The 25,260-nt window shown below is 34.7% G+C and overlaps 1 protein-coding gene across 4 annotated transcripts in view; it reads left to right on the top strand.

The window, feature by feature from the left end:
• The window catches only part of HBS1L (HBS1 like translational GTPase), a 140,555-nt gene that overhangs the window by 22,030 nt on the left and 93,265 nt on the right, over nucleotides 1–25,260 (top strand). The window contains exon 5 of one of the 4 annotated variants that reach the window (XM_044001313.1): nucleotides 1,701–6,123. The exons of the other annotated variants lie outside the window; for them this stretch is intronic. Coding sequence (XP_043857248.1) covers nucleotides 1,701–3,193 — 1,493 coding nt within the window. The 3' untranslated portion in view covers nucleotides 3,194–6,123. Of the gene's footprint in view, nucleotides 1–1,700; nucleotides 6,124–25,260 lie in introns of those variants that run through there. 4 annotated transcript variants of the gene reach the window in all.

Here is a 25,260-nt window from a genome sequence, read left to right as displayed (position 1 = left end):
CTTCATTATTTATATATGGACTATTTGTTGAATTACCTAGGGTGCCTTGATGTTTCATGTACCTAGTTGTCTACTTTGGGTTTCATTTACTGCTTGTTTTCGTATCTGCCTGGGTACATCAAATCAAACCAAATTCAAGCTAGTAAGTTTCTTGTTAGTAGTATACATAAAAAAGGATGATGTAGGAAGTAGGAATTAATGGCAGAAACAAAACAGGGGATTGGATATTTCACTGACCTGTTTGTTTTTTTTTTAATCATTTATTGGAAAATCATATATAAATGGGAACTGACATCTAATCAGTGTTTAAAATTAAAGCCAAACTTTAGTTTTTATTTGTAGAAAATTAGTTAATTTTAATATTAGAAATAAAAAGAGAAGTATTATATACTAAATAGATATATCACATAGTACATTTAGGCCTTTAGTTTTGTCTTTGTATCAGGCTTTTCTCTCTCTCTTTTTGTTTTTTGGTGGGGCAGTGAGGGTTAAGTGACTTGCCTAGGGTCACACAGCTAGTAAGTGTCAAATGTCTGAGGTCGGATTTGAACTCAGGTCCTCCTGAATCCAGGCCAGGGCTTTATCCATTGTGTCACCTAGCTGCCCCAAAATTGAAATTGTGGTTTCCTTGAAGTATTCATTTTTTTGTGAGGCAGTGAGGGGTAAGTGACTTGCCCAGAGTCCCACAGCTAAGAAGTGTCAAGTGTCTGAGGTTGGATTTGAACTCGGGTCCTCCAATCCAGGGTAGGTGATTTATCCACTGTGCCACCTAGCTGCCCCCAGCCTTTTTTTCTCATGTTCATTTGAGCTTTCTTGTAGAACTAGTGGCCTGGATATGCAAAATGTCTGATTCAAGTTAAAGTGAAGTTGCTAGTAATGAAGCTGCTTTTATTTGGGCATAGTTGACTGACCATTGTGGGAATTGAATCTTCAACCACATTCTCATTAGCAGTATTTTCTGAGTTAACTAGCTTAGACTAAAGAGAAATAGTTTAGGTAGGTTTTACTTAGGTGCTTGCCTGTATTTAAAGGTTGGGTTTTGTAAAGTTTTCTTTTGTTTGTCTTTTTTTGAGGCTTGAATTTGAGTAACTAGTGATCTGTAAAACCATATTAATTTAAGAATTATGATAATTTGAATAAAGGCTGGATTGAAAGCTTTTATAAGGAAATATTAAAAATGAGGGGGAATGTTTACTTAAAAATTACCCACTTTATAAAAATAATTGGGTACTAATAAATTCTCTCTTCATTAAAATAGTCAAGATCCACTACTTACAGTGTGTTACTAATTTAGGTAATTACTATATATACTCAAAAGTAATTCAGATTTGTTGTACCCCTAGTTTTACTTGCAACATATCTATGCTCCAAAATAAGGCAAATTAAAGAAAATAAACCAGTATTTACAAAAAAAAAATACTTGAAGTAAATCATTTCCTATATTGGTAGATATGTTTTTGAATTGTTAAAAATTTCATTTGCAAAAAGGAAGGTAAATGTCTTGAAAGTATCCTTCAAAATATTTCTTAAATAACGACCATGCACCTCTTTATTCATGTCTCAGTTCTTTAAAGAAACATTTAGTAATTAAATGCCTCATTTCATGTTTTCTTTTGGTTGCTGTGACTGTCTTCTCCATATGTGGAACTTTTTTTTTCTGGAACCGTTTACCTGAAAATTACTGGCTATTGTAAGGTAAGGAGTCTTATTTTGTTCATCTGAAGTATCAACTGATAATGTTCAAAGCTTTTCTCCTTCATCAGTAAACCACTCAGGGTGCAGTAGTACCCCTTTTGAGTTTTGTGACTCAGTATCTAAAGATGGATTATCTTGTAATTCTTCAACTATATTGAGTCAACATTTACTACATAAAAAAAAGAAACTTGACAGGCCTCACAGTGATAAGAAACTAGAACCATGTAAGTCATCAAAAGAGCTGTCATTAGCCGACCTAATTAATGATATGCCAAATGATTCATTTTATGAATCTCTTAACAGTCAGCCAACAGTTAAATTTTCATCTAGAAGTGACCTTGAAAGTCTGATTTCAGATAGTGTAGATGGTAAATTATTGGGAGCTGATTTATCTGAGTTTCTCTCCTTGGATGATTCTGAGTACAAGGGAGGACCAGATTTGAAAGCATTAATGCAGACAAAAAGATCTGATAGTTCTTTGTCCAAAGAAAGTAGTTTACTACCCAGTGTTCAGAACATTCCAGTACAGAACAACTTGGAAAATATTGGTAGTTCTTTTAACTTAACTAACACATTAGAAAACATGACCCTTGATAACAATATAAGTCCCCTTCGGAATAAAAAGGCAGAATTATCTGGAAGCATTCTTTCTACTCAACAGTGTTCCAAGAAACATAATTTAGAAAAAAACTGGGTACAGTTTTCCAAATGTGAAAGTCCATCTCTCACTGAACTATTTCAAGAACACAAAGAAAATAATCCAAGCCAGTATTTTTCTTTATCTGATCTTTGTAACCAGTCTTCTGCCAGTTTTACCGATTTGAGCTTGGGATCCACGCCATTGTCACAAATAACTCAGTATCAGTCTTCGACTGGAATACCAGAATTAACAGGATCTCTGTCGTCTTTGACATTTTCTAAGGCTTCTCCTACTAGAGATCTTGAAAATTTGTCTCTTTCTGATTTAATTGCAGAATCTATTAATGAAGTAGATAAATCTCAAATTAAAAAAGGTCCTTCTTTGTTGGATTTACCTAAAATAAAGTCTTCTGCAGTAGATTCAAATATTGATCTAAGTGTCCTTATAAAAACCCCAGAGAGCTTTCCAAAGCCTATTGAAAATCATTCAAATATCTTAATACCAGGAGCTAAAGTTCCAAGTTCTAAGCTAGTGAAAAATTCTAGTTTCTCCAGAGAGAATAAGAAAAGCAAGAAAGGCTATATCTCTAGGAAACCAGCTTTCTCTCTTTCTTGGACAAAGGCCCTTGCTGCTAGACCTTCAGCTTTTGCTTCAACTCTGTGTCTTCGATATCCACCGAAAACCTGCAAGAGACACACCTTTGACCTGTATAAGACTTTTCTTTACAGTAGACAAGTTCAAGAAGTAAAGGACAAAGAAATAGGTCCTCTCAAAGTAATAACACCATTTGACTTCAAATCCGCGTCCCCTGATGATATTGTGAAGGCTAATCAAAAGAAAGCTTTTACTAGAGAATAGTGTAAAAGAAGGAGAATTTGACAACTATTGCAGAGCCTTTTCTTTTAAACCAGTTTAAAATCTTTACAGAATCACTTTATACTTTGGAATTGTAATTAATTTTTATTACCTATTTTTAAAAAATGTATCTTACTTGGTAACAACTTTAATTCATTTGTGTTATTGCACTGAAATTAACCATTTGCTCCCCGTCCTCAGTAATCATTAATGACATGTATAATTAACCATCTGAGCCCGTAATGTTTACAGATTGTGTGTGTGGAGTTGTAATTCTGACATCAAACCTCAAATAATTTTATTTGAAACTTACTTAGCTAAAAATGTTTTTTTTCCAGTTTTGAGATGAATAATTGTATTTTATAAAGCTTATTTTTGAATTTGTAAAGATTTTTGCTTTTCTACTAAGAATATTCATTACGTTTAGCAATTATTTTGGACTATTAGTAGATTTAAAAAATGATATATTTATGGCATTGCATGCCTGGAATTTAGTTATAATAGAATGTTATCTGTGTCATTCCAGGTTATACTGTTTTTCTGGGTATCAGTTTAAATATATAGTTTAAAAATTCTGTAATTCCTAAGCTTTAAAAAAAATACTCTGAGGTTTGTTTTAAGTAAATTTTTTGCTGCTAAACATAAAATACAAACCAGTTAGTGGGACCAGTTTTAAAATTTGAGATGTGCTTATTAGTCATAAAGGTTAATTGTTTACACATTTGTTCTAATTGAATGTTTTTAGACACATGATGATGCCTGTTTTCTTTTTTTTCTGAGGGAGGACTAGAAAGAGGTTATCTTTTTTATTTTATTATGGGTTTTTTTGTTTTGTTTTAGAAAAATGTTCAAAATTGAGGCTTTTCTTTCTCTGTTAATAGGTATTTGTCCAACAAAGTCAGGTCTTTAGTACACTCAGACCAAATTAAAGCTATTTTAGTCAGAGAATTTGGAGAACATTTTTCAAATCAGACCTCTTTGACCTAAATTTTTTTGCTTTTTAGTTTAGGATTTAGTAATACCAAGAAAAAGTGGTGTTCTGATTGAGTAGCTTCCAGTTCCTTAAAACCTTCAAAGATTTCCTTCTCTAGGACCTTCTTGTGGTGTGGAAATGAACATTGGGTTTCTTAAAAACTATGCCAGTAGAGTACAACAAGCTCTGGGAGGTTTAATTAAACTGGAAAGACTTCCAGTAGCAGTACAAAGATTGTATGTTTGACATCTGAGGACAAATTAAGCGAAGTTTGGGGAGGATCTCTTAAGTTGACTACAGGGTAGTGAATACCCAGTTACAGAAATTTTCAGAGACTATCTGCTAAGTTGTATAAGGGTTACAGTCCATTTGGGTGAAGGAACTACCCTCCATCAGTCAAATCACAGGACCTTGAAGTATGTTTATAGATGGAGAAAGTTCTGTAGTCATTTTAATCTGCTAGAAAGGCTAAGTAAACATGGTACACTATCAGCTTTAGAGAGAGAGAGAGAGAGAGAGAGAGAGAGAGTGTGTGTGTGTGTGTGTGTGTGTGTGTGTGTGTGTTTTTAGAGAGAGGTATTTGAACTTTTATGTCTTTGGCTGGCATTGTATATAATATTGTATAAATATATAGTTAGGCCAGTGCATAATGCTTTTCATTTCTAGCAAATAAAAATGCCTACAAATTCTTTATTTCCCATAATGTTAAATAGCTTATTTTTTTTATTTGGGAAAATAAGTACTTTCCCCTGGCAGCTACTTGAAATAATATGTTTAAATATCAAAAGGTCACTTTTGGGAACAGGGAAATTGACTTTCCATATGAACCTTATAATTTTTATGGGATTAAAAATAGGTTTTTTGGTTTTTTTTCCCTATCTTCCATTTAACTTATTGCTCAGGAGTAAGTCCCAGTTTTTATAGGTTGTATATATAATAATGATTTTGCAACTAGTATTTTTGGTAGAACAACTTGAAGTGAATTTATACTCATTGTTCTTAAAAACAAATGTATGGGGGCAGCTAGGTGGTGCAGTGGATAGAGCACCGGCCTTGGATTCAGGAGGACCTGAGCTCAAATCCGGCCTCAGACACTTGACACTTACTAGCTGTGTGTGACCCTGGGCAAGTCACTTAACCCCAATTGCCTCACTAAAAAAACAAAAACAAAAAACCCCACAAATGTATGATTTTCATAGTTTGAAGACTATGATACATAATGAATAATATTCTTTGCAAGAGAATTCACATTCAGGGTAAGGTCTGTTCTATTTAGCTTTTCCAAATTTCATCATTCCTTATATTACAGGTAGTGCTGCTGCTGAACTTTTATATTTTGAGCTGTATTTTGGCTTTTGGGAGTCAGTTTTAGAAACCATTAGTAATTTTGCTTTTGCTTTTGGACAATAGTTATAGAAAAATGGCAATTTAATAATTTGGAATTTTTAAGCCAATATTTTGAATGGGGTTGGGGAGTAGAAGGGTAACAGTTAACTTACTATTTTAAATGAAATAATTTTCAACTTTGAAATATGTTGCTATACCAAAAGGTTGTCCAAACAGAAGTTTGTATACCAAAAGTTTGGGGTTCTGGACACATTTTCCCACTGAAACAATGTTTAAAATAATGGTTAGATTCCTAGACTAGTCTACAAAATCAATTTTACTCATAAGGTAGGTTGATTAGCTCAGGGTGTGCATTACCAGCAATTGTATTACAATTCTAATAGTATTTTTTTTGTCAGTTACATAATATATAGTTAAATAGGTTATTGTGGACTGACCCAGAAACATGTACTATTTACAACTTTGTTTCTGTGGGAAAATGCATTCTGTTTAAAACAAAACAAACAAAAAGGGCAGCTAGGTGGCAGCTAGGTGGCACAGTGGATAGAGCACCAGCCCTGGATTCAGGAGGACCTGAGTTCAAATGCAGCCTCAGACACTTGACACTTACTAGCTGTGTGACCCTGGGCAAGTCACTTAACCCTCGTTGCTTGGCCCGAAACAAAACAAACAAACAAACAAAAAAGCAGCAGCCTTGTTTTTTGGTTGTTTTTTTTTTTTTTTGGCTCCAGAATCTTTTCCCATCAACATACATAGCCAGGCATTCAGTAACAATAGAATACACATAGTGGCTCAGGGAAAACATTTGCATTCTCTGAACTCCCTGGAAAATATATCCAGGTTTGAACTAGTTATTTATACTTATCAGCTGTTTGTATATAAGGGTGTGCTTGTACTTTAATATTCAGATAATATTGATATCACTTTGTACATATTCTAAACCATCTACCATTTATTCACTTGGTAATAAGTTTGTAGTTCTTATAGTTCAAACATAAATTTTGAGTTGTGTGTATAGTCATTTTTCTTTCTCTTGTAATTTCACTACTTGCCTTCAACGTGATTTCTTTTCACAAGTAAGCCAATTTAAAAAGTAATTGTCTTATTCATTTTTATTTTCTGAAGATTTTTCATATAGAAGTTTTTTATTCCTCTATATTAAATATATAACCAAAGCCATGACTTGACTTGGATTTTTTTTTTGAGATAATGCTTCTTAATAGTAATTACTGAAAATTGTAGTATATATCTTGTATGTTTTAAAATATTGCTTATGCTGTCACCATTTTCTACATTTTTTACTTTTTGCCTGTCAACTTTGTATTCCTATTCCTGAACTTTTCTTTTTTATACTTAGCTGACTTTTCTGTTTTTGTTTGATTTAGTTAGATCGTTGGTTCTTGTAATTAAAGACTACAAGCAGTTAATGTGTATTTTCAAACAGTGTCTTAAGCTGTTTCGTAGCACTGAATGTAAATTGTACAGTTTATAATCCTGAGGTGAGCCCTCTCCTGAAATATTTTGTTTTGTATTTGACAGTGGAGAAATAAATAGCGCTCCTTTGGCCAAAAAAAAAAAAAATCATGAATTTAGTGTTATCCAACTTTCATTGAACCTGAATCAGTATAAAAGTTGTAAATACGAGAAACGGGTAAAAAAAACACTATATAGAATAAGAACTGTGAGTTAGTAAATTGTCCTTTTATGTTTTTAAGTGTATTGTATAGTGTGAGAGCAGTTGTGTTTATGCAAACATATTTAGTTTATAATGTCACTTTTCTATCAAGTTAGCTTAGAAATTCCTATTAGCTAACTTTGTTTTCTGATATTTTGTATGTGTTGAAATGTTTGTGAGGTATTTTGATACAGTTTTCCTTGCTACTTTTCAGATAGCCTGTAATTTAAAAAATGTACATATAATTATGTATGGATCGGTTGAACTAATTGTATATTAGAATTTAGATTTTTAGTTTATGAAGTATTTGTTATGTATGTAAACTTAACATGTGGACATATTACAAAAAGTTATGTTGAAAAATGTAATGCTGAAGTTTTTTTAATGTAAAGTGTAAAAATATCACAGATTTATATGCTGATTTTTAAAAATATAAAACTGAAAATTTCACAGTGATATTTGAATATTTTTTATTGTAGGCACTGCTCAATGTTTCTGTAAATGAATTAAAAAACAAAACAAACTGGCTGTGTAGAATTTCTTAGAGCCGATGGTCTTTTAGAATTAAATCATTTTAAAAGCTTAGGTTTCATAAGAGTATAGCTTTTTATGGTCTATTTTTTATTTGATTAGACATCAACTTTGAATATCATTAAATGGTTGGTTGTGAATAATTTGGTAAATGTAAGGTCAGTGGATGGAAAGTGAACTTGCCCAAGCAGAAATTATTTTATAAGACATTTCTTTTCTGTGTTACTTAACTTCGTCATTGTCTCATCTATTTAACCAATTTACTTACCATTTCCTTTACTGTCTTCAAAATAGTAAACATATGAATTGTAAATGAAGAGCTTCTTATTGAAAGCAGCATATTTTCACATTTAAGAGAGTCAGATGAATAAAGAGAGACTGTGGAACATTATACATATCAGTACATGTTTTCCCATCCTTTGGAAAGCTGTCCTATTCTGGAAGCCCCTGAATAAAACATAACAGGTTTTTAAGAGAACTCAGATTCCTTCAAATTCTTGACACCTGTTTCAGTATGTAAGTAAGGTATAACTTATTGGGACAGGGCTGAATTGAATCAAGAGGGCGAATTTGGCTTGCTCTTTGCAAGTTTCTTTTGGGTTTTGATTCAATTCAACACACATTTATAAAGCATTCTGTGCAGAGCATCATGCTAGGGGATAGAAGTTTTACATAAGAAAGGGTCCTAATCTTCATGGAGCTGACATTGCAGTAGAGAAGTTCAGATAATTGGAGTACATGAGAATGCATGAATAGAGGGACACAAAATTAAGTGCTAATGTAAGTCTCAAGGTGGAAATTAATAACTCATGATATCAGTAGGCTTATTTTTAGGGATACTTTAATGGTTACTCTGTGACTTTGTTAAGAACTACTTTATAAGTTTTATATTTATATGAAATGTATTCAATCCTCTTTTCACTGGTACCAGCCCATAACTTGCACTTTGATCTTATGGGAAGAGCCTGCTCTTTTATAGCTACTTCTGTCCTACTTTGTGTTACAGGCTTTTCCTTGTGCCCTCTTTCTTCCCCTTCATTAGGATGTTAAGCTGGATGCAATCAAAAAGAGAGAGCATCAGTCATTTAGAAAGAACAACTTCATTTTACAAAGGAAGAAACTAAGGCTGAGGGAGGTGAATTCATATAACTATTATTATCTTGCATGCTTTTGAGGGAAGGATCAAAACTTCTGATAACACTCAAGGAGAAGCAGCATGGTATAGTATAAAAATTCTGGACTTGAACCCCATGCCTCATAGTTATTCATTGTGTGACCTTAAATTTGCTTAGGCTGTTTCCTAACTTCTAAAATGGTGTTGATAACAATACCTGTAGTACGTAGTTTATAGGATTTTTGTGAAGATCAAGTGAGATAATATATATAAAATGCTTTATTAGCACTAAAGAGCTTTATAAATGTTAGCTATCATTAGTCATTGTCATAATTACGATTAATATTATCATTATTATATAGGAAGACCTAGGTTTAAGTCCTACCTCTAGCATATACTGACTGTGTGGCCTTGGGCAACTTACTTAACTTAATGTCACAGGCAGCTCTCTAAGACTGTGATTGCAGAACAGTTGCTGATCTGCATCGGCAGAAAGATTTTTGAAAGTTTCCTCACGGGGAATTTCCTATAATAAAACACGGCTTTGAATCAAACATATATTGGTGATATTTTCAAATCTTGCCTATAATACAAACATTACCTGGAATTTTTTACAGAGTAGCCTTTTATTTAGTTCATTTTATCGTGAATGGTAAGGGCCAATTATCTTCAGCATTTTGAGTTTACTCATATGATTTCGTTATATAAAAAAGTGTCTTACAAGAGAGGATATACCATCTTGTGGGACAATTTTAAAAATTGTGACAGTCATTTACCATCTAAAACTAAAAGAACCTAAATAATTCAGAAAAAACCCCAAACTATACTGCTGGATAAAAGACTCTCAATTTTTTTTTTTTAAACAAACCCTCTAGCAATAACACTTAGATTATTGTTAGAAAGATAACCTTGACAGAAAAATCATAACCATATTGTAAAATTTCATAGCTAGCCAACTAAACTAGAGGGTAATTGCTCAAAACCCAATGGATATCATTGTATAAAATTTGGCTTGAATCTGTGGACTCATGTTCAGACTTATTTAGACTTTTGGCCAATTTAAGATTCTTTTCTTAAAAATGGAATTCACCAAAGACCTAGGAGAGGAATCTTTTATGTGTTTAGATTGATCTTTCTTTTATTATTATAATGTAGGAAGTTAGTCAGTAGTATTGTCATGAGCACATAATTCTTTAATACTAGCTATATTCAGTGATAGTCATAACATTTAAAAAAAACTTCACAACCTATATGCTAATGAAAACAATTTTATTTGCTAATGAAAATATAAAAATAATACAAGGCTTTCATTTGCTGATGAAAAATAATATAAGAAATTATGCATTTCCTGAACTTGAGATGTCATAGTGTATTTGGTTTAAAAATATGGAGTGGGGTTAAGCTGTCATTTATAGAACAAAAGGTAGTAATACCCTCTAGCTAATCTGAAGTGCTCTGGAATATTCTAAGTTAATATTTTGATTAATAGTAATTATTTCTTGGTATTCAAGAAATTAACATTTCTTATCACCTTTAAGTTTCCTATACATGTACTTTTTTGGTATACAATTAGAACCCTCATTTTAACAGACTTTTAAAAAGTAACAATTGGATATAACTGATTTTTTCTGAAGGAGAGGTGCTGTATGACACGTCTTTGAAAATCACTGACTAGACATTTAACATGAGAAAGACCATATACGTCAGTTGACATGAACATTTACTTGGATCCTTTGAGGTATTCTTAAACACATTTTTTTTTTTAAACAAATGTAAGATCACTTAAATATGTCATTTATAGCTTAGGTGAGTCTTAGGAGGTTGCTTACATATTAGAGAAGTGATGTGGCTTGCGCTTGTTCACATAGCTAAGTTTTAGAGATAGGATTTAAACATGAATTTTCTTGTCTCCGAATACAGCACTTTCTCCACTAAGCCTCAGAACCTCTTCCTTGTTCAGTTTGTGCGAAACAGACATCTGAGTCAGCTTGAGCATTAATCATTTCAAACTATAACATTGTTTTATGTTGTTTTTTTGGATAGGTTTTGTGTGTGGGGGGGGGGGCAATGAGGGTTATGACTTTTGCCCAGGGTCACACAGCTAGTAAGTGTCAAGTGTCTGAGGTCAGATTTGAACTTAGATCCTCCTGAATCCAGGGTTGGTCCTTTATCCACTGTGCCACCTAGCTGTCCCCTACAACATTGTTTATAGCTATAAATGCATCCTGAAGTTTCCACTAGCTTACTTACATATAAACTTTAGAAACACACTCCCTATCTTAATAAAGCTTTCACAGAATTTAACATTGGTACTCTACTGAAGGATGAGTGCTTTCTTTCTGCATTCCATCGGACCTTTTGATGGCTTAGTATTAACTTTCTATTTTCATTGTATATATTGTTCTTTTGACTCTGCTTTCTTCATTTTGTTTTACATTTTCTGCAGTTACTGCCATGTTTTTCTGAAATTTATGTTACTGTTAATGGCACAATAAGATTTCTTTGTATACATGTCTCATTGATCAACCATTCCCCACTTGTTGAGTATGTAAATTTTCAATTTATCATTAAAGTTTACTATGGAACCAACAATGAATTAGCATTTCTGTCTTCCCATAATTCCTTCAACAGTCAATTTCCCTCTTTTTGCTAATTAAAATTTTGCATTTCCCTTATTAGTAATCTTGAACACTTAGATCGACACATTATATTTTTTTATTTGTAAATTTTTCATATCCTTTGACTACTTGTTTTGGGGAATAGCACTATACAGTTTCCTAAAAAGTAGTCCAACTCTCTCTTTATTTGATTCTGGACCCAATCTTTCTGTCTACAGTGACTGTCCCAAATAAATATTATTAGTCTCTGAGCTGCTCAATAATTGTGATAGTGGCATTTTTCTTTTTTTTTTTCTGTGTGGTTAGTTAGACCACTTTCTTTGCAATAGTTAGGGATTTCTGGGGCTTGGTATAATCAGTTTCTTGTAAATAGTAGTATTAGGTGGACCTCATCATCTATAGAGAATCTCTTCAACCTTAATTTGCACAGTTCTTCATCATGATGATGAGAATCTTTGGTAGATATACATTCTTCTATTTAATGCCTTGCTTGATAATAACCAGAGAGTTAGTGAACTCAGTTCAATTTAGCAAGCATTTTATAAGTACCTATTATGTTCAATGCAATGAATTGAGTTTTTGTTGTACAAAGTCAAAAAGGAAACTACCCATCATCAAAGAATTTTATCTTCGGGGGTGAAGGCTGAGAGATGGGAATTTGTATACAAATAAGTATGGGCTAGAGATACCGATGTAGTGAGCTTCCTCTCCTATTGTAGTTCAACACCTTTCCAACTTAGGGTGCTACATATGGTTCTAAGAGATCAGGACTAGAGACCAGTTAAACCGCAGGTCTAGACTCTACTACATTGGTCTGGAATAACAGTTTGGCAGCTCTGTGGAAGACGGTTGGAGATGAGAGACTTGGAGGTAGGAAGACCAATTAGAAAGCTATTGCACTGCTTCAGGAGAGGTGATTAGCAACTGAACTAGCATAGTAGCCAAGTAAATAGAGAAAAGAGGATGGATGCAGGAAACGTGAAGATAGAATTGATGAGACTTAACTTGATTAGATATAGAGAGGGGTGGTTGATGAGTGAACAGAGGGGGATAACAACAAAGTGATAAACCTTGGTACTTGACTGAAAGGATAGTGGTATCCTGGAAAGAACAAGCCTATTGAACTTCAGCTATAGAAGTTGATGCTGTAAGACTGGATTTGCATTTTAATATAAGGATGAGAGAATCCTTTTTGGTGAAGAGTTAACTAAGTTCATTTTACTCCACTGAGTCCTGTAGTGTGGGACATTGTAGTGCTCTTACCTTTTTGTCAGTTGTGACTATAAAGATGTGATTTACTATAGAGAATCTTTGTAAAAGTCTGCCTTTCCAGTCTCAAATTTTGTATTGAGATACCTTTTATGTGCCATGTAGATCATTTTCAGAGATTTTATAAAGGTGAAAAATCAGGCATATGGATTAATAGTTATTATTTTTGTCTTTTGTGGGGGTTGTTATTGTCTGATATTTTCCATGCTTCACATTTCTTTCTTTCAATATTTTGTACCCTTAAATTTTTCTTGTGAAAATTTGTAAAGCAAAATCATTAATGCTTTTATGATTAGGTCACCTCTAGCAAAGATTTCATTATTATTTACTTAGTCTTGCCCAGACAACAGATCCAGTCTGCTTTCTGAGGATCAGATTAGCTAATTACAGAGTCTCATCTGGCCACTCGGTGTTGAAATATTTGGATATGGCAATGCATGAAGCAGAAAATACAAAATGAAGGAGCTATTGCTTATAACAAAGAATAAAAAAGGAAAAAAACCCTTCAACAGTACAGTAAAACTAACATTAAAAATTTTTGTTGCATTTAATGTTTCATACCCATATCCCTCCCTTTCCTTAGCTTCTGTAGAGAAGGAGGTACTTTACAGCTCTTCTCTGGGGTCAGACTTACTCATTAGCATCTTCTAGCTTTCTGTTTTGTTATTGTTATATTTTTTAGTTTCCTTCAATATTCATACTGTACACACACACACACACACACACACACACACACACACACACACACACACACACTGCTGCTACACTCGTTTAGTGCATATAGGGCCTTTTTCTCTTTGACCTGTTTTGGAGTACATGTCTAACAGTGGACTCTGGGTGAAAGTGTATGGACATTTTAGTCATTGTCTTTGAGGAACTCCAAACTGTATTCTAGAATGGTTAAACCAGTTCACAGCTTCACCAAAAGTGCCTCAGTATGCCTATCATTTTCATAACTCTTCTAACACATTATTCCCACGTTTTATTATATTATCTTTGCCAGTTTCCTGGATGTGAAATGAAATCTCAGGGCTATTTTGATTTGCATTTCCCTCCTTCTTGTTGATCTTGAGCACTCTTTTGTTAACCTTTTTTTTTTTTTTAGTAGCAAAGAACTAGAAACAAGGTAAATGCTCATAAACTGGGAAATAACAAGAAAGTTGTGGTATATGGAAGTAATAAAATGGTAAGGTACTTAAAAGAAGTATAATGAATACAGAGAAGTTTCTGGCAGCTTGTATCAACTTAGGCAAAGTAAAGTAAACACTTGTCAAGGGTTCATAGAGCTAGTGAGTGTCTGAGGCCAGATTTGAACTCAGGTCTTCCTGATTAGAAATCCAGTGATCTATCTATTATGCCACCAGATGCCTTACAGTTCCTTTAGCCTTTATTTAATGCTACATTGACAACTCATTATGGTATGGAGGTCCTTCTGGGTTGTTGAAGACTGTCCCAGTTGAATATAAGGTTTTGCAACAAGATATATGTCTATTGTCTGAAAACTGAGCCATGCTAAGTTTGGAGAGGGTACTCATTATAGTCTTAGTCATTGGGAGATAATGGTTTTTTTGTTTTGTTTTGTTTTTTTGGTGAGGCAGTTGGGGTTAAGTGACTTGCCCAGGGTCACACAGCTAGTAAGTGTTTGAGGTCAGATTTGAACTCAGGTCCTCCTGAATCCAGGGCTGGTGCTCTACTGTGTCACCTTAGCAGCCCCTCGTTTTTTGTTTTTTTTAACCCACATCCCTCTATCCACACAGAGATCACACATTCTTGGACAATAAAAAAAGACTTCATAATGGTAGTTCTTTGTGAGAATTTTTTGAACTTGGGATGTTTAGCTTCTTTAGGGTAGATATCATAGCTCTCTTCAATTATTTATGGAATTGTTATGTGGAAGAGTGGACTTGTTCTTTATGGCCCCAAGGGATAGAACTGCTGGGTGCAAGTTACAGACAAGCATATTTAGGCATTGTATAAGGAAAAACTTTTCACAGTTCCCTAGAAAGAGAAGTGGTAATTAGTTACTAAGAGCCAGCATTGCTTCATCAAGAACAGGTCCTACCAAGAACAGATCATACCTAACTTTTTTCCCTTAATAGTATTTTGGGTTTTTTTTTTTTCAGTTATATGTAAAGATAGTTTTCAACATTTGTTTTTATGAGATTTTGAGTTCCACATTTTTCTTCCTCCTTCCCTCCCCGAGATGGCAAGCCATCTGATATATGTGCAGTCATATTAAACATATTTCCACATTAGTCATGTTGTGAAAGAAGAATCAACAAAAGGGAAAAACCTCAAGAAAGAAAAAAACTAAAAATAGTATGTTTCAATTTGCATTTAGACTCCCCAGTTCTTTTTCTGGATGTAGAGAGCATTTCCCATCATGAGTCCTTTGGAGTTGTCTTGGATCATTGTATTGCTGTGAAGAGTTAAGTCTATCACAGCTGATCATCACACAGTGTTGCTGTTACTTCACTCAGCATCAGTCCACTTAAGTCTTTCCAGATTTTTCTGAAATCTTCCTGCTCATCATTTCTTGTAGCACACTAGTAATTCCATTACATTTATATACTATAACTTGTTCAGTCATTTTCCAGTTACTGGGTATACCCTCAATATCCAATTCTTTGCCATCATGAAGAGAGCTGCTATAAATATTTTTGTACAAGTGGGTTCTTTTCCCTTTTTTATGATCTCTTTGGGATAAAGACCTAGTAATAGTATTACTGGGTCAAAGGGTATGCACAGCCCCATAGCCCTTTTGGTATAGTTCCAAATTGCTCTCCAGAATGGTCGGATCAGTTCACAACTCTACCAACAATGTATTAGTATTCCAATTTTCCACATCTCCTTTTTTGTCATAGTAGCCAATCTGACAGGTATGAAGTATTTTAATTTGCATTTCTCTAATTAGTAGTGATTTAGAACATTTTTTCATATGGCAATTGAGATAGCTTTGATTTCTTCATCTGAAAACTACCTGTTCATATCCTTTGACCATTCAATTGGAGAATGACTTGTATTCTTATAAATTTGATTCAGTTCTTTATATATTTTATAAATGAGGCCTTTATCAGAAACACTGTAAAAGTTGTTTCCCAGCTTTCTGTTTTCCTTCGGCTGCATTGCTTTTGTTTGTACAAAACCTTCTTAATTTAATGTAATCAAAATGATCCCTTTTGCATATAATATTCTGTTTCTCCTGTTTAGTCATAACTTTTCCTCTCCACAGATCTGAGAAGTAAACTATTCCTTCTCCTAATTTGTCTATGGTATCACCCTTTATGTCTAAATCGTGCACATTTTGACCTTATTTTGGTATATGGTGTAAGATGTTGGTCTATGCCTAGTTTCTGCCATACTGTATTCCAGTTTTCCCAGCAGTTGTTGTTAAATAGTGAGTTCTTATCCCAGAAGCTGGAGTCTTTGGGTTTATTAAACAGTAGATTACTATAGTCATTTACTACTGTGTCTCCTGTGCCTAACCTATTCCATCTACCACTCTATTTCTTAGCCAGTACCAAATAGTTTTAATGACTGCCACTTTATAGTATAGTTTTAGATTTGCATATCTAACTTTTTTACACAGGAAGTGGACTGGTAGATGAGGGAAATTCTGTAAATAGAGTTTTTCTAGGTTTTTAGCAAAGCACCTAAAAGTGTTTCATATTCTTCTGGAGGAGATGGAGAGATGTAGACTAGACGGTGATACACTTAGGAAAATGGAACTCTTTGAATGGCCAAGCTCCAAGAAGGCTTGTTTGAGGTTCAGTGTCAGCATGGCAGAAAGTGCATAGAAGAGTGCCTCAGGGATAATAAGATCATAGATGTAGAGCCAGAAAGGACCTCAGAGGCCATTTGGTCTTACTCTCATTTTCTTTATGACAACACTGAGGTCCAGTGACTTGCTGAGACTATCCTCTTCTCATTTCATCTCACATTTGATCATCTTCCTTCATTATCTCCTTCACCCCTGTCTCACATGAAGAGGCAGCTCTTCTTGCTAAAGCAAATTTCTCAATCCCATCCTGCTATCATCTCCAGCATGTTACTTCTCCCTACTTAGCTTTGATTTTCCTAAAGTACAGCTATGACCATGTCACCTACATACTTGGAAAATGCCAGTGACCTCTATTATTTTATGGAACAAATATGAAATTACTTTTACAGGCCTTCAACTAGCTCCTTAATCTCTCCCCTTCCTATGTTCCATCCTCTTATTCTTTAGTCCTTACACATGTTCCACAATCCAATGGTATTTTTCTTGTTTTTCATTATGTAGGGATATTCCATCTTCTGACTTGGCCTTTTTGCTGGTTGTCTGTCCCTCATTCCTGCAGTGTGCTTCCTCATCTCTGCCTCCTGACTTTTCCTGACTTCCTTTATGACTCAAATTCCACCTTATTCACTAAACCTTTCCTGGTCTGTGCCTCTCCCCTACTTCCCTTTCCACTTGGCCTAGTGCCGTCCATCTGAGATCACCTTCCTTTTACTTTGTATGAATCTCGTATCTTGTCCATGTGTTGTCAGTTGTCTTCTCCATGAAAATAGAATTTTTTAAAGGCAGGGGCTGTCATTTTACATTTCTTTGTATCCTCAGTGCTTAGCACTACGCCTGACATATAATGAGTCTTTAATAAGTGTACATGTTAGTCAACTCACTGACATAAGGAATGGCCCAGTGCTTTTTACAAAAAACATTTTTATCAGTGACATAAAAGTATATATTGTGTGCTCACCAAATTGGCAAAATACTTCAAGGTAGGGGGGTTAGCTTACACTGTGTGAAAGCCATGGTGTGGAAAGAACTAGACAGGATTGAAGTACATCTAATGACATTTAGCAAAATTAGTAAAGTCTTACACTTGGCTTTAAAAAATCCTTAAGTACATATTAAGAGAGGTTAGAAAGAAGTGTTTTTACAATACACCTAAAAGTTTTAGTGGACTATAAGTTTAATGTGGCAAAGAAGCTCATGTAATCTTATGCTATATAAAAGAGGCAGTTTCCAGAAACAAATGCTGATTCTATCCCCTGCCCTCATCAGCACATTATGAGTATTGTGTTCAGTTCTGTTATATCACAGGTTGCAAAGGATGTTGATAATCTGAAAAGTGTCTAGAAGACGGCAGCCAGTATTGGTGAAGGACCTTGAGTCCAGCTCATGAGAATTGGTTGAAGGAACTGGATATATTTACCCTGGAGAGGAGAGAAGTCAATTGAGACTTTTGATTTTAGGAAATGCTTCCTAACAATTTAATTTATTGTCTTGACAGCGGTCCCTTCTTACTAGAGGTTTTGAAGCAGAGGCTGAACAAATACTTTTCCAGATCTCTTTTAGCAGGGATTCCTTTCAGGTGTGGGATAGACTAAGTGGACACTGAAATCCTTTTGAACTCTCATTCTCTGATTCCCATTAATAGACAAATATTAAAGTAGACCAGTAATTAAAAAGAAAGACCACATGCACCAAAATATTTATAGCAACACTTTTTATTGTAGCAAAGAAACAGAAACAAAGTAAGTCTCTACTGATTGGGGAATGGTGAAATTCTATAGTACACGATTTTAATGGAGTTCTGAAAAATGATGAACATGATGATTACAGAGAAGCATAGGAAGACTTATGTGAACTGATACAAATTGAAGTGGATGGAACAGTATCCATGTGGAGCAATTGACATGACTATAACAATGTGGATGGAAATAACAACAAAACAATCACAAGTGAATACTAGGGAAAATAATGACCAACATTGGCCCCTAAAGAAGAAAGTTAGAAGGTACTTTTCTTTGCAGAGGTGGGAGACTGGGATTTGAGTACTGCATATAATTTTTCAAACCACTGATTAATGTTGCTGAACTGTTGGTTGTGGGTTGTTTTTTTTTTCTTTTTTTATATTTGTTGTGAGGCTTGAGTCTTTGGGAGTGGGAAGCAGGAAGGGATATCTTGGGAAATGTAGGTGATATAAAACAGTATCAAGAAATTATTTGTGAAAAGAACAAATACACATAATTTGAAAAAACATGCCAGTTTTCACTTATGTTCATCAAGGATGCCTTTAACATATGCATAAATTGCTCTTTAAAAGTTTTTCTGGGGTGGCTAGGTGGTGCAGTGGATAAAGCACCGGCCCTGAATTCAGGAGTACCTGAGTTCAAATCCGGCCTCAGACACTTGACACTTACTAGCTGTGTGACCCTGGGCAAGTCACTTAACCCCCATTGCCCCACAAAAAAACCAAAAACCAAAAAACAACAACAACAAAAAGTTTTTCTGTAGAAATTAGAAATTAGATAAATGGCTCAGTAGTTATGATTTTCTCTTGGTTGCTTTTTGGGGGTAGTAATAAAGTCTGAGATCTTTCTCCCCCCATGACTTGGGTATCCTCTCTTTCAGATCCTTTGCTTTATATATGCATATGTACACACATACATAAATTGCATGTGTGTGCATATATATATATATACATATATATATGCACTCATATCAACACAATATATAGAAAACTAGGAAAAACATTTTAAAACAGTTTAGAAGTTTTAATAGTTTTATAAACCTTAAAATTTTCAAAGTCTTCATCAATGTTAATTTGTTTTCAGTCTACTGAGAGCTACCTAAGGACACCCTCCCGTTCAAAAGAAAAATCTTTTTGCAGTGTAGTTTTAAAATACAGGTTTCCTGATAGTTTATGGTTTGAGAAACGCTTTCAGGCAACAGTCCTCTTAGATGAGGTAATAGAACAAAATGCCCTGTACTGATTCCTCTCTGTAATTGTTGTGAAGACCTTTGATGAGCATCTGTCTGTTTTAAACCTCATTCGATAATAATGATCAGATCAGAGAGCTGTCATCTTTGACTTCACCTCCCCATATTAAAATAAAAGTTTTTTTCTACCTTCACAACTGCTCATGTAACCATCCATTTCTTCCCACTCACAGAACTGTGACCCTAGTTCAGAGCCTAATTATTTTCTCTACAGAACTAACAACTCCACTGGCTTCTTTACGTCCAACTTCTTTCAAGTTCTGCCAACACAACTGCCAAAATGATCCTCCTGAAGTACTGATATAATCATGCCACTCTCCTAGTGAAAAAGTGTTATTGGCTTCCTAGTGACCCTTTGATATAATACAAACTCTGTCATTTCAGGCCCATTTCAGTCTGACTATCCTACCTTTCTGGCTTATTGCCAGCATCCCTCTTCATACAATCTGTGTTGTAACCAAGCAATTCTCATTGTTCCTTATATGTGCCAGTCCATATTCTGTCTGCCTTTATTTACACAGACTGTTGCCCATACTTAGAATGCATTTCTTCCTCACCTACTTTATCTTCTGTTCAGAGCTCACATTAAGGGACATTCTCCACATGTGGATTTTCTTTCCTGCTAATCCTTTCCTCTTCTTTCCACAATTAATTGGTATATATTTTGTATTTGTTTGAGTATAGGTTGTTTCCTCCTTAATGTAATGTAAGCTTTTTGAGGAAAGAGACTGTGTTGTTTCTGTATTCTAAGCACTCAACATAAGGCCTGGTGTATAGTAAGTACTTGATATTTGCTTATGGATTGATAAAACCAGTATTCTTCTTGTGGTTAATTTTTGACTGTAAATCATGGAAGATTGCATTTGAAATTGAGGGTGGCCTTAATTCCATTGAAGATGACAAAATCATTGATAGGCATAAACAAGTCTGAGCATGTTGCAAAAAATAATTTACATAAGAGAAGTGGCATAAAGCTTGTATTTAGAAAAACATGAAAAGTGAGCCCTTGTATTTCATTTGTATCCCTATAATCTCAAGAGTTTGAGTGGTGTACTTGCATAGTAGAGCTCCACAAAAGTCCCAGGATGGACTTCTGTGAATAGGATTAGGGTATGCATGGTTGGTGGAAATTCCCCCATCAATGCCATCATAGATCCATTGAAGTATTACAGTTGTACAAGGCCTAACTTTACAATTGTTGAGATGCCCTAACATTTAAACTTTGGCTATGGACTCTGACAACTATCAGAGTATTTGTATGCATCTTAGATTTTGAGAATTCAATATTATATAGGTTGCATATTTCAAAGTTTGTCATTGTATTAGTTGTATGAATGTGAAATTGATTTTTCAGGGACTTTTTTCTTTTCTTTTTTTTTTGCTACTGATATTTAAATACCGCATTTTAATACAGATTGCATTTTAGTCCTTATACATTTTTCCTCCAATTTGATTAAAAGTTATGTTAACAACTTCAAACAGTTAAAAAAAAATCCTTATCCTATTTTATTTTGATTGCAGGATTACCATCTGATTATGTAATTTGGGATGATACAAATTATATCAAGGTTTGAAGAAAATTTGTAAACTGTTTCATTTTATAATTGATTATGCCTTAATTTAATTATATCGGTCTTGAAATCATAATAATATGCATTCAAGGGAGGTAGGGGAATCCACTCATACCAGCACCTGAATTATTTCCTATATCACATTTTGAATCAGTCTCTTCATTTTGCAAATGGACAACCTAAGATTCAGAGAGGTTAGGTATCTTTCCTGTGATCATAAACTAGTTAGAACCCAATGCTGTTTGACAAATGGATTTATATTTTCTTTGTTTTACTTGAAAACACAAAATTTTATCCTCTCTGCATAGGACTCGTGATACTCAGAATTTTGTGCTAGTCATATTCTTTTAGTGATTACTTCATAAGAAACTCAGTTATTGCTCACATAAAAGAAGTTCCAAAGAAAACTCAAGCCTAATTGCTTAAGTATTGAATGAAGCTAATTTAGAACATTTATTTTTGTATATTTGTTATATCTACTTTGTGGTATTTTTTGCATTAACATATATATATATATGTATATATATATATATGTATATATATATATATATATATATATATATATATATATATATATATATATAAAGTATATGTAGATTTCATCTTTTATGGACTTCTACTAAAGCTTGATACTCTAAAGCCTTAATGTAGCATATGAGTGACCCTGGTCTCTTGAAAGCTATGCCACTGGAATGAGTTCAATACCTGACAGGTTCTACCAAGCTGGAAAAACTTTGTGTACCAGCCCAGTGGTGAACATTATTTCTTCTGAAAATCAGCCTAGGTAAGTGTGAAGAAGTTCATCACCAGGCAGTGAATTTTTTCATAAACAACAACTTAAAAAGACTGTCTACTACGATATGGAGGGGTTGCCATCTGCATCAATCAGTGGAAGGAAGGAGTGCCTCCACTGGCAAAATTGTGGATTCTCGAAATATCTCATTTTATAAAAATCATTTTAATAGATATTTCAACTTGAAACCATTGCACAAAAGTTTTCTGGGAAATGACTTACAAACCTAGGAATTAAGTTCTTGTCCTGTGTTCAGTGATACTGTTTATTGTGTATCCACATTTCTTTCCCAGTGCCATCTTGATGCTATGGTTTCTAGACTTGGTGATGTTATTAATCAGGAGCATGGCCATAAGTGGAATCTTACCTTGCCTTTTCTTATGTATTCGTTGGTAAATGATTTCTTAAAAGATAACATTACTTTTAATAGTGTGATTTGAAAGTTAAAACCTATTGTACATGCAGTAATTAACAACAAAAAATGGTGCTTATATATTTTTGTGCTGATCATAAAGTAAATGTTTGTTCCATAAGGTCTTTGTCATTTGAAGAAAACATTATGGTTAGACTGGATTTACCCATCTTTTAAAAAATTTCCCCCCAGCTCTGATCATAATTGCTTTAGTGTAGGGAACTCCTGAAGTGGAAACTCCCTTTTTTGTGACTTATGGTCTCAGAAAATTGGCTGAGACAGTGGAACGCCAAAATCATGGCCGTTGTTTGGCCAACAGAACATGAATCCAAGTCTGTCAGACTCCAAGATAGACTGTCTATCCACTATGGCACACAGCATCCCTAAAAGGCTATTTTCACCCTCCCCTTCAACAACTCCTTTACTATCCTGCTTATCTTGAATAGGTTTAGATTTTTGTCTTAGGCTATATTACAATCATGAGTCTTTTTTTTTTTTTTAAGTGAGGCAATTGGGTTTAAGTGACTTGCCCAGGGTCACACAGCTAATAAGTGTTAAGTGTCTGAGGCCGGATTTGAACTCAGGTACTCCTGACTCCAGGGCTGGTGCTCTATCCGCTGTGCCACCTAGCTGCCCCAGTCATGAGTCTTAATATGTGTCGGTGGTACCAGTGAAGACAAATTTTCCTTCTTGCACTAGAATATTTAGTTCATTTTACTTTTTACCTATACTTTGTGGCATCTGTAAAATGGAGGGGAGAAATGGTGGTACAGACTAGCTGATTTCTGAGGTCTTTTCCAACCTTTTTAGGATCTGTAATCCTAAAGTTCTGGTCAGATTTAATTACTGGATTTTTCTTTGATATTGTGTTGTGTGAACTTCTGGGTTTCTCTCCTGCTGTTTTTTTTCCTCCATTATAACTACTCTGCTTGGTATATAGCTCAATAGGTATACATAGGCATTATTTTCCTTTTGCTTTCCTTTTCAATTAAGAGATTTGTAAGACTCCAGCTCAAGACATTTTATTTTATTTTTTTTGGGTGGGGCATTAAGAGTTAAGTGGCTTGCCCAGGGTCACACAGCTAGTAAATGTCAATTGTCTAAGGCCAGATTTGAACTCAGGTACTCCTGAATCCAGGGCTGGTGCTTTATGCACTGTGTCACCTAGCTGCCCCCAAAGGCATTCTTACTAGTCCTTATCACATACCTGTCAAGGAACCTGTAATTCCTGTATTTTAAACCATGATCCAAGTCCCATTCTCAACCTTCTCTCATTTTCTTAACCAGTTTTTCCATTGCCATGATTCTTCCACACCATCATACATTGTAATCCAACCTATTCTTTGCAACATCTCTAACAATTAATTAACCAGCATACACTTAAAGACCTCTAGGGATAGAAAATTCAGTACTTCCCAAAGCAGCCCATTCACTTTGGAAAGTTCTAATTGTTATGAAAATTTCTCTTAAAACCTAAACCTGCCTTTCTACTCACTATGTACTCCTAATTCTCTCTAGAACCAAGCAGAACACATCAAATTTTTTCACAAAACTGCCTTCAGATTCCTGAAAACAGCTATAATGTCTCTTCTAAATCTTCCCTTTCTTAGTCTGAGCATCTCTTCTTTTGACCAATCCATATTTTGTATGTTCTCCAGCCCTTCCATTATTTTTGTTTGTTTGTTTTTGCAGGACAGTGAGGGTTAAGTGACTTGCCCAGGGTCACACAGCTAGTAAGCGTCAAGTGTCTGAGACTGGATTTGAACTCAGGTCCTCCTGAATCCAGGGCCGGGGCTTTATCTACTGCGCCACCTAGCTGCCCCCTTCCATTATTTTTGACAATCATTCTTGCTATCTTTCAAGTCCCTTCTTATTGCTTTAAATGTGGACCTACATACATCTTGGAAAAGAATCCAGGGCTAGATAATAGATCAAGGAATTAAATGCAAAAAAATATAGTTGAAGCTGTCAGAGTAGATATGATTCCCAAGTGAGAGAGAAGGGGGGGCGGGGAATGCCCACATTAAGTAGTCAAGAAAAGGATAAGGATACAATGAAGGAAATACAGAAGTCATGGTAATTATTCAGTATGAAAATACTGTCATCTGTTAGAAGTTCCAGAGGGATCAAGGAGTATTGGAACTGAAACAAATATTAATTCTCATGATTTGAAAGAAGTCACTGATGACATTTGAGATAGCAGTTTTAGTAGATTGGAGGCAAAAGCCAGATGTCAAAGGGTTAGAGAGATAGTGAATAGTAGGGAAGTAGAGAGAGGCACTAGTGAAAGACATTTTTTCCTCAGATATTTAGTACTGAATGTGAGGGGGTAAAGGATAAATGAGTAGATGGGATAGCAAAGTAAAGGGAATACTTTTTTTTTAACCATTTGGGAGACCTGAATATGTAGATGAATAGCAAGAAGCCTTCGGTGAAGGAGGGATTAGGATGATTGAAAATGTTGGGGATACTACTTTACAGAGTCCTGGAGGAGTTGTGAGGAAATGTGATCAAGAGTACAGGTAGAGAGATTGGCTTCAATGAGAAACAGATATGCTTGTTTTGTGATCGTCTGGAAGAAGAATGCGTGATGTGTTAAGAGACTTGAGGAATAGAGTAGAGGGTTGATGTAGCTCAGTTTGTTTTTTTCAGTTGAATAGAAAACAAGAATATCTGTTTTAAGGGTGAGGGTTGTGGCTGTCTGGGGCAAGTCATTTAACCTCTCTGGGCTTTAGTTTCTTCATCTATATAACGAATGGGTTGGAATAGATGGCCTATGAGGCCCCTTCTACCACTACATGATCCCGACACAAGAAAAGTTTGGGGCATTTCCTATTGGAAAGCAGATAAGGGAGTCAAGGATAGGTTAGGATTGTCAGATAGTAATGGAGTCCATGTTATGCAATGTAGTGATTGATTTGTAAGGAGGAGCAGAATAAACTTTAGACTTTTTCTTCTGACTTAATAACACTTAAGTAGGAATGGTGAAATTAGATGG

This window comes from Dromiciops gliroides, chromosome 4, assembly GCF_019393635.1.
Source record: "Dromiciops gliroides isolate mDroGli1 chromosome 4, mDroGli1.pri, whole genome shotgun sequence".
NCBI lineage: Eukaryota > Metazoa > Chordata > Mammalia > Microbiotheria > Microbiotheriidae > Dromiciops > Dromiciops gliroides.
Note: the sequence above shows the minus strand (reverse complement) of the source record. Positions and strands in the feature narration are given on the sequence as shown.